We start from the raw sequence: 19029 nt of genomic DNA on the forward strand, positions 1-19029 counted from the left end.
TGCGATTCCCTGAGATCTGGCCACCGCTTAAAGAGCTCACAGCACCTTTGTGAAGATTCTGGGAGCTGTAGCTAGGCTGAACGGAAGGGCTACGAATTGAAAGTGTTTGTCTATAAAGGCAAACCGTAGAAACGGAAAATGTTCTCTGTGAATAGGAACATGGAGGTAAGCCTCCTTCAGGTCTATAGTGGTCATGAATTGACCCTACTGGGCCAAAGGAAGAATGGATCGGATAGTCTCCATCTTGAAGGACAGAACCTTGAGGAATCTGTTGAGGCACGTCAGATCCAAAATAGGTTGCAAGGTTCCCTCTTTCTTGGGAATGACGAAAAGGTTGGAATAAAACCCTAAGCCCTGCTCTGCCACAGGAACCGGAGTGATCACTCCTAGCGAGGATAGGTCACCTACACAATTTAAGAATGCCTCTCTTTTTACTGGGTTTGATGATAACCTTGATAGAAGAAATCTGCCTCTTGGAGGACAAGATTTGAAACCTATCTTGTATCCCTGGGAGACCACATCCACCGCCCAAGGATCCAGCACGTCGTGAATCCAGGCGTCCTGAAAGAAGGAAAGTCAGCCCCTACACAATCCGGTCCCGGCTGGTTAGGTCTCCAGAAACTCTTGGTCTGGTCGGACTTAGAGGGGGCCGAGGATTTCTGTCCCTTGAAAGTGCGAAAGGAATGAAAATGAGAGGATTGCCGACCCTTAGGCCTAGACTTCTTATCTTGAGGAAGGAAGGTCCCCCTTGAAAGGTAAGGAGTTTAGATTTGGAAGTCATGTCTGTTGACCATGACTTTAGCCACAAGGCTCTGCGAGACAGAATAGCCAGACCCGAGGTCTTTGCACTCAGACGTACAACCTGCATACTGGCATCATAAATAAAGAAACTGGCTAACTTTAAAGCCTTAATCCTGTCTTAAATCGCCTCAATAATCAGATCAGATAAGGCGTCACACCAATACAAAGCCGCTTCAGCGACCTCCGCTAAGCCTGCCACAGGCTGCCATAACAGACTTTGATGGAGGAACATTTTCCTTAAATACCCCTCGAATTTCCTATCCATGGGGTCCTTAAAATAGGTATAGTAGTTCTCTTAGCCAGGGTGGAGATAGCGCCATCCACCTTAGGAACAGTACTCCATAGGTCCAGGACAGTGTCAGAAACTGGAAACATCTTCTAAAAATAGGAGACGGGGAAAAAAGGAATAGCCGGCTTTTCCCATTCCTTAGAAATGTCAGACATACGAGCCAGGACTGGAAAAACTTCCCGAGATTCAGGCTTGACATCAAAAACCCTGTCTAGCTTAGAAGCTTAAGGAACCTCAGTTGTTGTGGGCTCTGAGACATCCATAATAGCTAGAACCTCCTTAAGTAATAAACAGAGGTGCTCAAGCTTAAACCTGAAACTTACCTTATCTGAATCTACAGGAATGTCTGAAACAGGATCAGAGATCTCACCATCAGAGGCCACAGAAGAATGGCCATCCTCAGATATTTAAGATAAACTTACTAAAGCAGCCTTGGCGTTAGACGATATTCCTGCTTCAGAGGAAATATGTTTACTCTTTCTTTTTCTCTAACCTGCAATAGGCAAGTAACTCAGCGCAGCAGAAACAGTTGAGGTAAGCTGTGCTGCAAAGTCTCCTGGTAAAAAAACACCCCCAGAAATAGACTGAGCTGCAGGTTACTGCCGGTGTAATAACTAGGTACGGGGACTGAGGAGAAAGTTGAGGCATGTCAAGAACAACAAAGTCCTGAGAGGTAGAGGGCTCTGAGGGGTTAACTTTTTTAGCAAAAGCAGATTTTTTATTTTTTGTCTGTAACATGTTGCTTAAACATGAGGAACATAATTGAGCAGGCCGAATCACATAGGCCTCTTCACAAAATAAACATTTGTCCAAATGTAAAGATACACTAGATCCCCTTTCCAAACTGTCCTCCATACTGGAGTAAAGGAAAAATCCCCACAAAGAACAACACAATATAAAAATCAGATATTGCTAAAAAGAAATCCGGAGCAATTTAAACCGGATCACATAAGAAAGTTTAGTGCCTAGTTTAGGGAGGCTAAATCCGAGGAGACACACTAAATAAAAACCGGAAGCAAATTCCCCCAAGAAAAAAATAAGGCACCTCTATAACCCAGCTAGTGCTGGGGCACTCGCCACCTCCTAGCTAGCCGGCTATCTGACCGCCTAGTAGCGCACGTCTCTCCACACTTCTGAGCATCTGGAGAAGAGAGCCGCGCGGCCGGTCACGTGACCGCAATAGCGGGGAGAGAAATACACACAGAGAAGCACGCGAAAACTTGTGGCACTTCTCTGACAGGAAGGGAACAGACACGCGACGTACAGCATGTAAAGAACATACACTTTAGATTATCTTGCAGATAAAAATAAAAACAATGTGATCCATCATACCATAAAGAACATAAAATGCATTAGGGGATATTCTACTCACACACATATCCCAGTGAGCTCCGTAATTCCCGTAAAAGTTAACCCTGACAGCCTCAGTCCCTAGATAGCAGTGCCCCAGAAATAATCATGCCCTGTACAATTCACAGCTATTAAAGGAATCCTTAACAAGTCCCCAGGCTCCATTAGGAAATAAGAGGGCTCCTTAACCCTCAATGTGCCTCAGACCTTCCAACCTGTGAAGGAAAAGAGCACTTACCTTAGAGCCTCTGCTGTGGGGCAGGCACAGTCTTCCAGGTCTGACAGAGCCATCCAGACTTTTGACAGGGACCTGAAGAGAAGGAAAGCAGAGCAACTAACCCTGGTTGCCAGTTTGGGGGTTAGCATAGATTGTTGGAGAGAGAACAGAACAGAAGGAAAGCAGAGCAACTAACCCTGGTTGCCAGGTTGGGGGTTAGCATAGATTGTTGGAGAGAGAACAGAGAAACCTCCCTGCAACCTCCAACAGTTAACAGCTACCAAAACTCTTACTCAAGAGTATTACATTACCGCAGTCCTACTTGAAGGGAAAATACCTATATTCACATCCTCCATGTACAGAGGCAAATAATGACTGGGGAGTATGGGAAGTGGAAGGGGTACTTAAGCTTTGCTTGGGTGTCTTTGCCAACTCCTGGTGGCCAGGAATTGAATTTCCCACTAGTAATTGAATGGAATCCATGGCATTGGAAAGAAATACAATTTTTGGTGATTAATTTTATTTTTTTATTATAATTTTTGAGGCACAGCAACAATACAATTTTTTATTGTATATTTTTGTGTGAAAAGTTCAATTATTCATTTTGTATGATTTTTAGTTTACGTTTTTCATTGAGCACTTTTGTAACGTATGCATCTCCTTCTCATGCGAAAATGCATTATAAGCCCCTTAGCGAAACACCCTGTTTTCTGGGTAACAAGTGGCTATTTTAGAATTCCACCAGGGAAATAGAAGTATTGGCAAGTATTCTTAAAGGGACACTGAACCCAAATTTTTTCTTTTGTAATTCAGATAGATAGAGCATGCAATTTTAAGCAACTTTCTAATTTACTCCTATTATCAATTTATCTTCGGTCTCTTGCTATCATTATTTGAAAAAGAAGGCATCTAAGCTTTTTTTTGGTTTCAGTACTCCGGACAGCACTTTTTTATTAGTGGATAAATTTATCCACCAATCAGCAAGGACAACCCAGGTTGTTCACCAAAAATGGGCCGGCATCTAAACTTACGTTCTTGCATTTCAAATAAAGATACCAAGAGAATGAAGAAAATGTGATAATAGGAGTAAATTAGAAAGTTGCTTAAAATTTCATGCTCAATCTGAATCACGAAAGAAAAATTTTGGGTACAGTGTCCCTTTAAAGAATCTCACAAGCCCAGAGAGCTTCAGATCATCTTAACAATGAAAGTTTAATCTTTACTTTACGGTCCCTCTACAGTGAGGACAAGGTATAAGATTAGGAGAATACACACCAATCTAAAAGGACAAGGAATAACTAATTATACAATTCCTTTGCTCAGGACCAAAAAGCATTCTTCTAAATTACAATTTAAATATTTTAATTTTAACATATTTAATTTAACATGCAATTTGGCTGAAACATTCAAAACAATAGTCTAATAAATGCTAAAGTCGTGGACTTGGGTGAATGCCGTCACTGGGGATGCACAAAGTCTTTTAGACTAAACAAGAGTTCATGCATTTAAAGTGAAGGTAAACTTTGATGAATGAAAGCCCGTTTTTTAAAAATACTATTAAAAACAGGGGCACTTTCATTCATCAAAGTTTAGAAAGCAGCCGTTTTGATTAAAAACTTACCTTTGTACTTTTCACAGCCAGAGCAGCTTCCCCCACTTGGAGATCCTCTCTTCACACGTCATTAATGACTAATCCGGCTTCCTCCAATCACAGCTTTCCCCCCAGGGTAGTCATTGTCTGAGGCGATGCCGTGATTGGAGGAAGCCGGATTAGTCATTGATGACGTGTGAAGAAAGGATCTCCAGGTGGGGGAAGCTGCTCTGGCTGTGAAAAGTACAAAGGTAAGTTTTTAATCAAAACGGCTGCTTTCTAAACTTTGATGAATGAAAGTGCCCCTGTTTTTAATAGTATTTTTAAAAACCGGGCTTTCATTCAAAGTTTACCTTCACTTTAAGATCAACAACAAACATGCACCTTCCAGTAATGATGTGTCACAGGCTGTGAAACCCATCTATAATATAGTGAATAGATTATCAATAATATATAGAACTGGATATAAACATGCATCAGGGTGAAGCAATGTCATGGCTATTCTACAATTAATAGTCAAACTAATTTATTTTCTGAGTATTCACGTGCATATTATAATTACAAATATTAGCAGTACAAGGCGGTGGATATAATCACAGAATAATTGCTACTGAAGAGTTTATGATTGATATTTTGTTTGATTAAATACCTCTCCCTTTCATGATGTAATCAATAGCTCTGTTGTTGATTGCTGCATCACTAGGCTTTATGTCCAAGAACGGCTTATTACCAACCCCCATGGATACCATCTCCTTCATGCGAATCTCTATGAAAAAGAAAACAATTCACAGTTAAAGGGTCATTAGTTTTTTTCCTTTGCATCTAAAATATATTACTGTTTTATTAGTGCTGAAAAATGTACTTTTTTTGTTGTTTTTGAGTAAAGTGTCACTGTCTACCTATAAAGCTGTGCGAGTTGTCCTGTTCATATATAAACACACACATATAAAACATTTTATATTTTTGCTTGCAAAAATATTTTAACATGTTTAAATAATGATATTTCATATCCATGATAACTGTTTTTAGTTTAATTGCAGCTGGGATTTTTATTTATATTTGTTTAATTTAACATAAGAATATTGCATTAAACCTGACACCCAGGGGGCTGAGGGAGAGGGCTTTGGAAGCCTGTATCTCATCCCCCAGGCCACGTACAGGAACAAACTAGGGGAGTGAGTCTGCCTGTGTCAAATGAGTGGTCACATGCCCCTGTATGTTGCAGGAGATCGCTATAAAAATGGCAAATACCTGCAGCAGCATTTAACCTGAGTGGGAGGGGAGCTCTAAAGGAGCACCTATCACCCCCCCTTTTGGGGGCTACAGTGACAAATGACAACTCATTTTAAAGGGCATACCCCCCTTTTTCAAATGAGGGGTCACTTGCTGCCCAGTAAAAATTGTGATCACCTGCTTCACTAAAAACAAGGTGATTTCTAGTGGTGGGATAGGGGGCTACATCAGAGCCCCTATATACTCATCTAATTTACTCAGAGGGTTATAAGATCCCCTCATGTGAAATAGAATTACCCTCTTTCAATTAAGGTCCATACGCCCTCTAGTATTAATGGTGATCACCTGCCCCAAGTAGACAGCCGTACTGTGTTTGAGAAAGGTTGAGCACTTTTAAAGCCCCCATTCCCCTCCCCCCATAAAACACAAAGGGTATGACACTCCAGTTAAAAAGAGGGGAATCCCCTCTTTTCAGTGCAGGGTCTCATACCCCTGTCATTAGTAGGTGATTGCCATTTTGATGCCAATTGCCTACTTAAAATGATTTAGTGTATAGTAGGCAGTGGCCCCAAAGGTGCCATTATCCCCTAAAGAAAGCATACAAACACAATACTCCTCACATGAAAGAGGGCACTGCACATAATTACATACGTGGTCTGATGCCCTTTTAAATAGCAGGTGGCTGCCATAGAAATAATAATCACCTGTATACTTGGTTTCTTTACAGTCCTCTGGGCTATAAAAGGTATCCTTGAACCCCTAAATATGCTCTAAAACAAAACACCCCTCTTTTAAAAGGGGCGAGGCTGCTCTTTCAAAGAGGGGGCACATGCCCAGACGGTTAACAGTGATCACCGGTTAGAAATGTAAACAAGGAAAAACATCAGTAAGGTTCTCATCTGATTTTTAATTGTTCATTTTAATTGAACCATATATGTATAAAATACATTTTGCGGTTTTTGGAAGGTGAACTGATGTGGTACAATAAAATGTGTGACTCCTGTGCTGATATTCACTATGAGGTATGTGTGTGGGTACCCACAAAAACAATTTAAAATGAGAGCCAAACAACTAAAAACACCTCAAGCACAAGGGTTTGAAAGTGGGTCGGCACTGAAAGGGTTAATTATGCATTGTAAAACAACTTTACAATATGTTTTTATTTTGCTCCTTTTTCCTGTAATTAAATTCTGAAAATTGTGGATTTGCCATTTCTGAAAACTAAAAAGGCAAATGGCAGGATTTACAAACCTAACCCTGCCACAGACCTGTCCCTAATTTGCATTTTATCTTATTGTTTCTACTAAAGCAAACAATGGAGATTTTGTTAACAAAATGACAGTGGCCAGCACTGTCATCTCCAAACTTAAGTCCAGATTGGCTCCTCAAGGTAAGTATAATGGTGGGTGTAATTTGACCATTGAAAAACAACTGCAGCAAACAGTGTTAACCTGTTCTAATATAGTTCAAACTCTGCTAATGTTAATCTATTGTAAGTCAGCAGAAAAATGTTGTAATTCTAAGATCGTTACTGTCCCTTTAAATGCCTGGCTAACGTGCTGCTGTGGCACTTTAGATGAGAATACAGTGTGAGTAAATGAAATAGAAGCAAGCCATTACTCTGCAGGTGCTCACATAGCTGTTTGATTAGAAAACAATATTCTTGTAAGCACTGCAGTTACAACCAGTCATGATGAGACTGACCATTAACAAATGCTTACATATTCTGTAACACACCTTTATTCCTGTTAGCCTGCTGCCATAGGATTTTAGCAATGTCACTGGTCCAAGCCTGCTTAGTCTCAGGGCCGGCAGCCTGAATAATGTAAGTGTCATTAGATTTGCGCCTTCTAAACCAAATTTCAAAACGCAATCCGCTGTCTCCAGAACTTTCAGTCAACCCGATGTCTGCTGTCTGCAATACAAAAGGGCAGAGATAGTTATGACGTCCTCATACATAACGGGCAAAGCATTGTTAAATAACAGATACTGATCGCATTAGCGTACGACTATTTGCCTCTTACTTTATAGGAACGCTTGTAGATATAGTAAGCAAGTCCACCCTCAATTCTCTTAGGCTTGCTGAATAAGATAAGATCCTCAAACAAAAAGATATGTCTCTGGCACTTCTTACGGCCCAGCCATACTGTAAACTCGTCTTGCCTAACAAGCTGTCCTTGCTCCTTCAGATTCACCTGTAACCCCAAAAACAACATGGTTATTAGAAAGCAGGCGCCAGATAAATAAATTACACTTAAACATGTAGAGCTATAGCAGATGAGAAGTAAATCTATTATATTTAGTTTATTTCATCACCACATCAGCATCATATTATAAAAGCATTTCAGATAAATAAAATATATATTGTAGTAAAAACAAACATTAAAGCTTGAATTAGCAAAACCTTATGGTCAATGATACAGAGTATTAATTGTTCTATCCCTTTCATTTTTGTAATCAGAAGATTTGTATGAGCAGTGCTTAAGAATAAAAAGGTACATTTGTGCCAGATAAATTACACATATGTGCTCATATAGAGAAGCACCTGAAACGGAACACTCAGATATATCCCATCAATTAGAACTCTGAGTTATTGAGAGGGCAGCGAGTGCGCTAAGAAATTGACTATATTTAGGGCCAAATCATGAATAATCATAAGAGAAAGAAAGGAAGCTTAGGCAATAGTATTGCTAGCAGTAGATTAGAATGAAGAGTGGGTTCTATGATAATACAAAAGTTTTGTTAGTGCTTGTTAACATCTTATGCTGCTTTCCACATTCAATATGAATTATTTTTTGATTACCTTCATTATTGACTGCAGACTCGCGCAGAAATCATGTCCTTTAAATGTAAAAGCCACTCTGATATATGCAGTTAATACATGCACTGCGCAATTGACCCACAATATTCCAGTGAATATTAAAATGTATAGTAATAATTTAATTGCAAAGTACTGGCTCATCTTATAGCACTAAAGAAGAGCATAAAATCCTATGTATGAAATACACAAATAAGCAAAGTCATACAGGAGGAGACGCAAGCCTTAGAGGTGAAAGCGACACACAAAAAAGTCACTGCTTTAAAGGAAATTGTTGCATGGAACATGTTGGGAAGAAATAATTAAAGATTAAAAAAAAATGTAAATAAAGATTTAAAAACAAAAAACCATGTAACACTGGAACTACTAAAATAGAGCTTGTTATCATTAAGCCGCAACTGTTTTTTCGTGAGTTCGCAAACCCCTCCTCCCCAAAGAAAAAGCAAACACTGTTGAAAGGCATTACGCTTATCGACAGTTTCCAAAACTGCATTTCCCACCATTATTGGCAGCCGGAAAAAATTATGTGTCACTATTGAACGCATAAACAGGTAAGTAAAAACACTGTCGGAAGATGTCGACAAGGTCTCAAACATTAAGGCATGCTGAAATAAGTGTACCTGGCCCAGGTACAGGACTAGTAGGTGTTATCTTCTTAAATATCAATACGAATTTACATATAAAAGTATATATATATATATGCCTTAGGTATAGGCCTAGCTGGAATTTTGGTATATGTGTTAAATACTTTATATATATATATATATATATATATATATATATATATATATATATATATAAAGTATTTAACACATATACCAAAATTCCAGCTAGGCCTATACCTAAGGCAGTATAAAAAGTTCTGTTGAGGGAACATCATTATTTAAAATTAATATGCTACATCTTTTTGTTGAAAAACATACCTACGTAAGGTCAGAAGCTGCTGATTGTTGGCTGCACATATGTACCTCAAGTTATTGGTTTACCCATGTGCATTGCAGTTTCTTCAAATAAGGATACCAATACAACGAATACAATTATATCATCTTATTAACAATTACATATCTTTTAACTTGTATTTTCTATCTGAATCAAGATTTTTAAACGTTGGGATTTATGTCCCATTAAGTCATTAGGTAAGAACGTTTAAAATCCAATAATAACATTTATTTAGTGGCGTGTATGTATTAGGAACATATACAGCATCCAAGGGTCGACTCAAGCATAGTAATATGAAGCAAGGGAACAAGTAAAATGCAATAAAGGTCTCACTCGCTGCGCAACATATTGTTCTCAGAACTTGGATGCTGCATAGATTATTACATCCAACTGAGCTGGCACACTGCAAACCCATTGATACAAGTGAAAAATGACAATACAACAGTAAACAAAACAAAGTAATCATTTTATTAATAATGATAAAGTTTTATTATGACAATTACATTCATTCATACATCATTTTTCAAAATGATTTTTTCCCCATTCTTTATTTTAAAAAACATCATCATGACACGTGTATTATGTGTCATGGGAAAATAAATAAATTATTAATAGAATTATTATTATGGCTGCTCAAGCAGAGTATACTTTTGCGGTGTTCTCCCCAGGACCTTTTTATCCCCACCTGGCAGATTTTACTGAACACCCAGCTAAAATGAGCTAATATTAAAAAATGTTCTATTTTTATTGCACAAATCAGCATTAATCCATTTGTTAAATTATGGTATAAATTTGTGCTTTGGATAGCAGAAAATGATATAATATTAGAAAATATTACACTGCCCCCCACCTGGCTACTTTATAATTTCACCTGGCTACTTTATGTCCCCCGGCTGGCAAAATGTTCTGTGGAGAACACGGTTTTGTATTAATATTTTCCATAAGAAAAATATTGTGAGAGAAAACTATAAAATAATAACTTCCAAAATTGTTAAAGGGAAAACTAAACCCCAAATTTTTTTTTTCATGATTTAGGTAGACAATACAATTTTAAATAAATTACTTCTATTATCTAATTTGCTTCATACTTTATATATCCTTTGTTGAAGAAATAGCACTGCACATAGGTGAGCCAATTACACGAGGCATCTATGTGCATCTACCAAGCAGCAGCTACTGAGCATATCTAGATATGCTTTTCAGCAAAGAATATCAAGAGAATGAAGCAAATTAGATAATAGAAGTCAATTAAAAAGTTGTTTAAAATTGCTTGCTCTTTCTAAATAATGAAAGAAAAAATTGGGGTTTCATGTCCCTTTAAGTCTTAACTTTAACATGGAGTTAAATATGCACAAAGTGTATTGTGCATTGGTCCCAGGAAGAGCATGTGTCTGTTCATGTGATGTTAATTTAAATGTATGCGTCATCTCTATATAAAGCCATTCACAATATATGTTCATACATATATTGAGATGCACTTTTGTAAAGAGAAAAAAAAAAAAGAGTGAATTATTCATGCTAGGTATAACAACAACAGTAATGATGAATAAATATTTTATTTTATATAAAACGTGATAACCATTATAAATTAGCAAGCAAGATTTGCTATCGTTAGTCATTACATTATTTGCACATGTAAATTGACTAATGCTATATATGAAAAATAAATTTCATGTAAGTATCCTCCAGTATTTTTATATGGGATGATATTGTTAAACTAAAGGATTTAAGATAACCTGTGAACATGCATATTAATTGACATTGTGAAGAAAAATAAAGAGGTTATGGTGTAGTTTAAAGGGCCATAATACCCAAATGTTTAAATACTTGAAAGTGATGCAGCATAGCTGTAAAAAGCGGACTATAAAATATTACCTGAACATCTCTATGTAAAAAAGAAAGATATTTTACCTCAAAAGTTTCTCAGTAGCCACCGCCCATTGTAAAGGATTTCTAAGCAACATATTAGTATGTCTGTCCTGGGACAGCTTAGGGGTTGAGCCTCGTGCACTCTCATGTTATTTAACTATTCAGTTTAAAGGAAGTTTACAATGAAATCTCATGAGAGTTAAGTCAAATCTCATGAGATCACAGTAAAAGAGTTCATGACCTCAGCACTGCTGATGCCGATTGGCTGCTGTTCATTTCTTCATTTTTTTTTTTTTACCTGCAGCTGGGCTGCAGCTGAGTATAACTTTTTACACAGAACTTACTCTGCTGAGCTGAGGAAATTGTGAGGTAAATTATCTTCCTGTTTTACATAGAGATGCTCAGGTGATATTTTCCTGTCAGCTTTTTACAGTTATACTGCATCAGTTTCAAGTGATTTAGCATATGAGTATTATGTTCCTTTAAGCTGTCATTGTAAAGTTGATAAACAGCGGTTTCATTAAAACTGTACATGTTTTTAATAAAAAAAAAATCAGCTTAAAATTATATATTAAAATACTTCTAACCTCAGAGATTACCTTGTATCTAAGCCTCTGCAGACTGCCCCCTTATCTCAGTTCTTTTGACAGACTTGCATTTAAGCCAAACAGTGCTCACTCAAATAACTCCCCGGAAGTGAGCACAATGGTATCTATTTGGCACACATGAACTAGCACTGTCTAGCTGTGAAAAACTGTCAAAATGCACTGAGATAAGAGGCGGCCTTCAAGGGCTAAGAAAAAAGTATATGTGCCAGATAGGTTTAGCTTTCAACAAAGAATAGCAAGAGAACAAAGCAAATTTGATGATAAAAGTAAATTGGAAAGTAGTTTAAAATTGCATGCCCTATCTGAATCATTAAAGTTTAATTTTGAATTGACTGTCCCTTTAAGTGTTTTTATAAATTTGTTAAGTTGGCGTAGGTACGAGATGTACTTCTTACTAAATGTATCTTGGGTGTTTTTCTTTTTTAAATATATTTTTATTAAAAAGAAAAAATAATTGTAATGCCTGGGCCGTCACTTGGCCCTGGGAGAAGAGGTACGTTGGGACGATGTGTGGCTTCTTGTGCAAGGCCTAACAAATTCTTGAGAGGACACATCCCTAGATCCTGGTGCCTGCAGTGAGATAACAGATGAAGCGGCACTGAGTGAGGATGGTGTTTCTGGCTATCAACATGCCTTACAACAGCCTCTATAAGGCGGACAAGAGTGGTATTAAGGATATCTAGCAAGTTCTGCTGTCTCCTGTGAACTTCTTGCTGTTGGAGTCGGGTTAGGCGCATCTACCAATGGATCTGATGGTGAAGTCTCTCCTGCCTTGACTGCACAACCACTGATACAGGTGTAATGGGAATGTGCTGCTGGGGTAGTGTTTCACACACAAATAAGCTGTAGAATTAGTTGACTGCCTCTGTTGTGGTGACTGGAATAGTGTTTTTGGCCTATACAATGTACTTTGCTGTTGAACAAATGTACTTTGTGGCAGAGTGGCCCATACATTGGTCATGGTGGCCGTTGCAGTGGTGGTTGATGCTGAATTGGAGGTGGTAGCTGTTGCAGTGGTGGTTGATGCTGAATTGGAGGTGGTAGCTGTTGCAGTGTTGGTTGATGCTAATTGGAGGTGGTGGCTGATGGTGCATTGGATGCTGGTGCGGCATGTGTGGCATCAGAGGATGCTGCGGCATGTGAGGCATGGGAGGATGCTGCTGGTGCTGTGGTATGTGAGGCATGGGAGGATGCTGCTGGTGCTGTAGTATGTGAGGCATGGGAGGATGCTGCTGGTGCTGTGGTATAGGAGGCATCGGAGGATGCTGCTGGTGCTGTGGCATGTAGGGCATCGGAGGATGCTGCTGGTGCTGTGGCATGTGGGGCATCGGAGGATACTGCTGGTGCTGTGGCATCGGAGGATGCTGCTGGTGCTGTGGTATAGGAGGCATCGGAGGATGCTGCTGGTGCTGTGGCATGTAGGGCATCGGAGGATGCTGCTGGTGCTGTGGCATGTGGGGCATCGGAGGATACTGCTGGTGCTGTGGCATCGGAGTATGCTGCTGGTGCTGTGGTATAGGAGGCATCGGAGTATGCTGCTGGTGCTGTGGCATGTGAGGCATCGGAAGACGCTGCTGGTGCTGTGGTATAGGAGGCATCAGAGGATGCTGCTGGTGTATCGGAGGACACTGCTGTGGTATAGGAGGCATTAGAGGAGGATGCTGCTAATGCTGTGGCATCGGAGGATGCTGCTGGTGCTGTGGCATCGGAGAATGCTGCTGGTGCTGTGGCATGTGAGGCATCGGAGGAAGCTGCTGGTGCTGTGGCATGTGAGGCATCGGAGGATGCTGCTGGTGCTGTGGCATCGGAGGATGCTGCTGGTGCTGTGGTATAGGAGGCATCGGAGGATGCTGCTGGTGCTGTGGCATGTGAGGCGTCGAAGGATGCTGCTGGTGCTGTGGCATGTGAGGCGTCGAAGGATGCTGCGGCATGTGAGGCATCGGAGGATGCTGCTGGTGCTGTGGCATGTGAGGCATCGCAGGATGCTGCTGGTGCTGTGGCATGTGAAGCATCGGAGGATGCTGCTGGTGCTGTGGGGCATCGGAGGACGCTGCTGCTGTGGTATAGGAGGCAGAGGATGCTGCTGGTGCTGTGGCATGTGAGGCATCAGAGGACGCTGCTGCGGTATAGGAGTCATTGGAGGATGCTGCTGGTGCTGTGGTATAGGAGGCATTGGAGGATGCTGCTGGTGCTGTGGTATAGGAGGCATTGGAGGATGCTGCTGGTGCTGTGGTATAGGAGGCATTGGAGGATGCTGCTGGTGCTGTGGTATAGGAGGAATTGGAGGATGCTGCTGGTGCTGTGGCATGTGAGACAACAGAGGATGCTGTTGGTGCTGTGGCATGTGAGGCATCGGAAGATGCTGCTGGTGCTGTGGCATGTGAGGCACCGGAGGATGCTGCAGCTGTTGATGTCTTATTTTTGTTGTTGTGAGCCTTCTATACTACCAATAACTTGGTAGGTCCTCTCCCCAGAGGATGCTGGAGATGGGCCAGGAGTATACTCCATTGGTTATACCTTTGAAGGCTGCTCTATGTCCCCTTCAAGCAAAGCTAGGTAGGAGGAAGTGTGCCCAAAATCTTCCTCCTCACTAAAAGATGGAACATGGCTGTGCTAAGAAACGGCCTCTTCCTCCTCCACACCAGAACCTGCATAATAAAATAATAATATGATTACTATTATGATAAAATATTACATGATTGTTAAAGTGAAGGTAAACTTTGGTGAATGAAAGCCCGTTTTTTTTAAAATACTATTAAAAACAGGGGCACTTTCATTCATCAAAGTTTACAAAGCAGCCGTTTTGATTAAAAACTTACTTTTTTTTCTTTTCACAGCCAGAGCAGCTTCCCCCTCCTGGAAATCCTCTCTTCACACGTCAGCAATGACTAATCCGGCTTCCTCCAGTCACGGCTTTCCCCCCAGGGTAGTCATTGCCTGAGGCCATGCTGTGATTGGAGGAAGCCGGATTAGTCATTGTCTGACGTATGAAGAGAGGATTTATAGGAGGAGGACGCTGCTCTGGCTGTCAAAAGAAAAAAAGGTACGTTTTTAATCAAAACGGCTGCTTTGTAAACTTTGATGAATGAAAGTGCCCCTGTTTAATAGTATTTTTTTAAAAAACAGGCTTTCATTCATCAAAGTTTACCTTCACTTTAAGAAAAAAAGAAATGCAGAAATAGATATGTTTGATACGGAAGCAACATATACATAAGAGTGTTAAATAGGGATTTTGATATACATCATAGGTTTTTAAAATGTAAATTTAAAAAAATATGTACAGTATATATATATTTTTGTGTATTAAAAAGGGACATAAAAAACCCTTAGAGATACTAAACCCTGGGTAGAGCTAGCTGATTAGTGGCTACATTTAGCCATCAATCAGCAAGCGCTACCCAGGTTCTGAACCAAAAATGTGCCGGCTCCTAAGCGTACACTCCTGTTTTTCAAATAAAGATAACCAAGAGAACAAATACAATTTGATATTAGGAGTAAATTACAAAGTTGATTAAAATGGCATGCTCTACCTGAATCATGAAAGAAAACATTTGGGTTTAGTATCCCTTTAATTTGTAACTCATGTTTTAGTTTGAGCATGTTTATTTAATTTTTTTTAAACATTTTAAATATCGAATTATATAACAAAATTGGATTCCTTCTTTTGATATCCTTTGTGGAAAGAGCAGCTATGCACTACTGAGAGCTAGCTGAACATATCGGATGTTCAGGCACAAAATCGGATTTAGCTCAAGTTATGCATTGCTGCTTCTGGGCCTACCTAGGTATGCTTTTCAATTAAGGATATCAATTGAATGACATACTGTATCCTATTGTAAAATTATTTATTTCAAATAGGTTAATTAAAAAAAAAATATTAAAAAATCTATATATATATAAGCATATGATGTCATATCGCATTAGTAAACATATCTTATTTTATTATATTTAGCGGTAGCATCAAAATGGTATATAAGATGTAAGTATGAACTTCTGAAAGTCAAATTTGATGTCAACACATTCCTTTATGAATCCATGAGCCTTGGATAATGTTAGGGCTACAAAGATGCTAAGTTTTGTAATTAGGTGAACACTACCACATTCAAAATTGTGAACAATATTTTTAAGTAATCTACCAATGTCCACAACATTTTTAAGTCTATGGAGATTTTATGTGTTAGCCTCAGTTTTTATTCATAAGAAAAAAATATATATGATTGTTATTATTTACCTTCATGGACCTCTGTATACTCTGCACTTGTGTCTATGGTTCTTTTACATCCTCGCACAACAGTTTCTGAGACATTACACAGCATCTCCTCCCGTGCCTTGTATCTTATTGGCCGACTTGGCTCACCACATGCATAGCGTGCTTTGCCATCTTTGCCTTTGCTTCTCTCCAGCAGTTATGGTATCTATGCTTAATATTGGCCAATTATCTTTGTTGACCAAAGCAGTTTAATGCAAAACGTATCTCCTCCCATAGCCTGTTTCGTAGGCTAGGCCTAATGTTGGGATGCTCCAGATGAGGCGCTCTATTCAAATAGGCCTCACCATAAGCCTCCTTTTTCTCCTCAGAGTACCTCTCTCCTCCCTTAGCCTGCCCCTCACACCTGAGGGGCCAACAGACAAAGGCTCTTCCTTCTGTGGTTGGGGACCAGCCCTCTCTCCTCCTTCTGACCCTGCATGCTGCTATTGGCCACCTGCAACCCCACTTGTCACTCCCCCTGCTCTGCATTTGCCTGACTCCAGCTATCTTCTCCCACCCCCAATCTCTCTCCTTCCCTCCTTTGCCAGAGAGTTTGAGGTAGGATAAATCTCTCCCCTAAACCTTGGCCCCTAGATCTGACCACCCTACTCCTCCTCTCCATATCCACCCCCCTCCCTCTCTTCCCGCCTCTCCCTATCCACTTTTCTACCTCTTTCTTATGAAAGAAATGTGTGTGTGTGTGTGTGTAAACTAATGTGTTGTTTATTTACTAATGTATGGACAGGTATGCGTGTTCCTAAATATTATTTAGCCTACTATATATTTAAATAAGAAGAAAAAAACCTCTACAACTCTACCTATCACAGTAACTAATAATCTCCAACCACTAAATCTCTTTAGGCGATCACAGGTAACTAGCACAGGCGCTTAATGTAACTCTTCTACTGTAAGGTCAGGTTACCATAGAAATAAACTTGTTATGGTGAGATTTTTGACGAATCTGACGTCGGTTGGAAGCGTTAACGGAATGTTAACTTAACGCATACACGAAGAGAGTCACTGCATGCATTGCGCAAAATATTTTATTGGAAACCTGATATTAAAATGAAGCAGTAATTCGGTAGCTTACAGCTCCATTTCTAACGATTCAATGGAAACTAGCCTATAGTGGTGAAATTCAGACAAGATTAGGGTTTAGAGGTGGATGATTAATTAGTGGAAACTCTACTGCCCAGAATCTGCACATGGCAATGTTATTTCTAACAGCTTTTATAAACTACAAAGTATTTAATTCAAGCAACTAACATCACAATCACGGATGGCATCCATTGCCAGCAGATCGTTGCCATGGCGAAGCTGGAACTTGACCATCTCCTCAGCTGCTCTCAGGTAGGCCAGCTCCTGTTCCTGAGCCTCTCCGCATTCCTTGATAAGGTCCTTCAGCAGCAGGGCGTATTTGCTCATCCTCTGTATTGGTTTCAGGAGATACGAAGCTAAATCCATCTTGTCTCCAAGCTGACACTGCTTATTCTAAGAACAATCAGAAAAATACACAACAACATTAGTCAGTTTAAAGGTAATCACAAAGGTAAAAACATATTAAGATAAAAACTTGCAGAGGGGTCTATTAAAGGAAAAACATCAAACACATTTTAATATAAGAATAATTTTAAAGCAAAATAAGCAAATAATTTGTTGAAATGTTGTAAATTGTATTATAATGAATTTATAAGAGGTGGGGCCATTGATGATGTCAAATATTTATACTGCTGCTAACATACATTAGTAGAGTAAATGTGGGTCAATGAGCCTCTAAGCCAAAGGTGGCCTTGTCCATTTTGGCTAAATGAAAGGCTTATTGTACAGTAGTACAGCCAATTCAATTACATTAACTAAGCTACTGAACAGCACAAGCAAGGAAATACTAAAAATACTAAAAAGTAAATGTTATTTCTAACCCCTTCTATATAAGTAGTGAATGTTCAAGTACTAGATGAAAGCAAAACTTGTTTGCATGTGGCCTAATATATCAATCATTTTATAGTGAGACCTGTAGTGCTCGCCTTGCTACCCTGCAAGTTTGCAGCAGCGGGCATTACAGCCAATAAGATACCTAAACCATGCTATGCAGTTTCCTTGCACGTGCTCCCAGAGCAAGCTGCCTGCCGTGTTGTAAGACGGACATGCCACACACAAACAGATCCGTTCTCCTACCTGACCCAACAATCCAAACAGCAAATCGCATGACCTACAATTTTAAAAACTTTCAATTTACTTCTATAAAATGTACCTTTTCTCTTTGTATTCCTTGTTGCTATTTTGATACTAATGGATTTTCCTGGCAAACACAACTTTTTTCAAGTTTGTTTCATATACATACATTGTAGCTATTTACTTTTGATAGTGCTTAGTATTTAAATATTTAACAGAAATGCCCTATGCTCATGCTTCAGATAAGGTGCCACTTTCCTTCATGTTTTAATACCAACCCTATCAATACCTGAATAACACACTACAAGTATGAGAGGAAACAAGATGTAGTATTTGTCATAAATGCATTTCTTCAGTAGGGTCATATGAAAGCCCCTCATTTTTAGAACCTATATTATACCTGGTCTATTGCCAGGTTAATGTTTAGGGACAATACTTCTAACGTTCTCCAGTAACTAGCTACTAGTCTGATTCTGCAGGAGAGGGCTAACGTTCTCCAGTGACTAGCTACTAGTCTGATTCTGCAGGAGAGGGCTAACGTTCTCCAGTGACTAGCTACTAGTCTGATTCTGCAGGAGAGGGCTAACGTTCTCCAGTGACTAGCTACTAGTCTGACTCTGCAGGAGAGGGCTAACATTCTCCAGTGACTAGCTACTAGTCTGATTCTGCAGGAGAGGGCTAACGTTCTGCAGTGACTAGCTACTAGTCTGATTCTGCAGGATAGGGCTAACGTTCTCCAGTGACTAGCTACTAGTCTGATTCTGCAGGAGAGGGCTAACATTCTCCAGTGACTAGCTACTAGTCTGATTCTGCAGGAGAGGGCTAACATTCTCCAGTGACTAGCTACTAGTTTGACTCTGCAGGAGAGGGCTAACGTTCTCCAGTGACTAGTT

At 39.7% G+C, this 19029-nt stretch overlaps 1 protein-coding gene across 1 annotated transcript in view; it reads right to left on the reverse strand.

The window, feature by feature from the left end:
• The window catches only part of LOC128664603 (rho guanine nucleotide exchange factor 40), a 339695-nt gene that overhangs the window by 24696 nt on the left and 295970 nt on the right, over window positions 1-19029 (reverse strand). Inside the window, exons 16-19 of the mRNA XM_053719420.1 lie at window positions 17231-17455; window positions 7506-7676; window positions 7219-7396; window positions 4898-5014 (exon numbers count right to left, since the gene is read on the reverse strand). Of these exons, the coding sequence (XP_053575395.1) occupies window positions 4898-5014; window positions 7219-7396; window positions 7506-7676; window positions 17231-17455 (691 nt within the window). The remainder of the gene's footprint in view (window positions 1-4897; window positions 5015-7218; window positions 7397-7505; window positions 7677-17230; window positions 17456-19029) is intronic.

The sequence above is a fragment of the Bombina bombina genome, chromosome 1 (genome assembly GCF_027579735.1).
Source record: "Bombina bombina isolate aBomBom1 chromosome 1, aBomBom1.pri, whole genome shotgun sequence".
Taxonomy (NCBI): domain Eukaryota; kingdom Metazoa; phylum Chordata; class Amphibia; order Anura; family Bombinatoridae; genus Bombina; species Bombina bombina.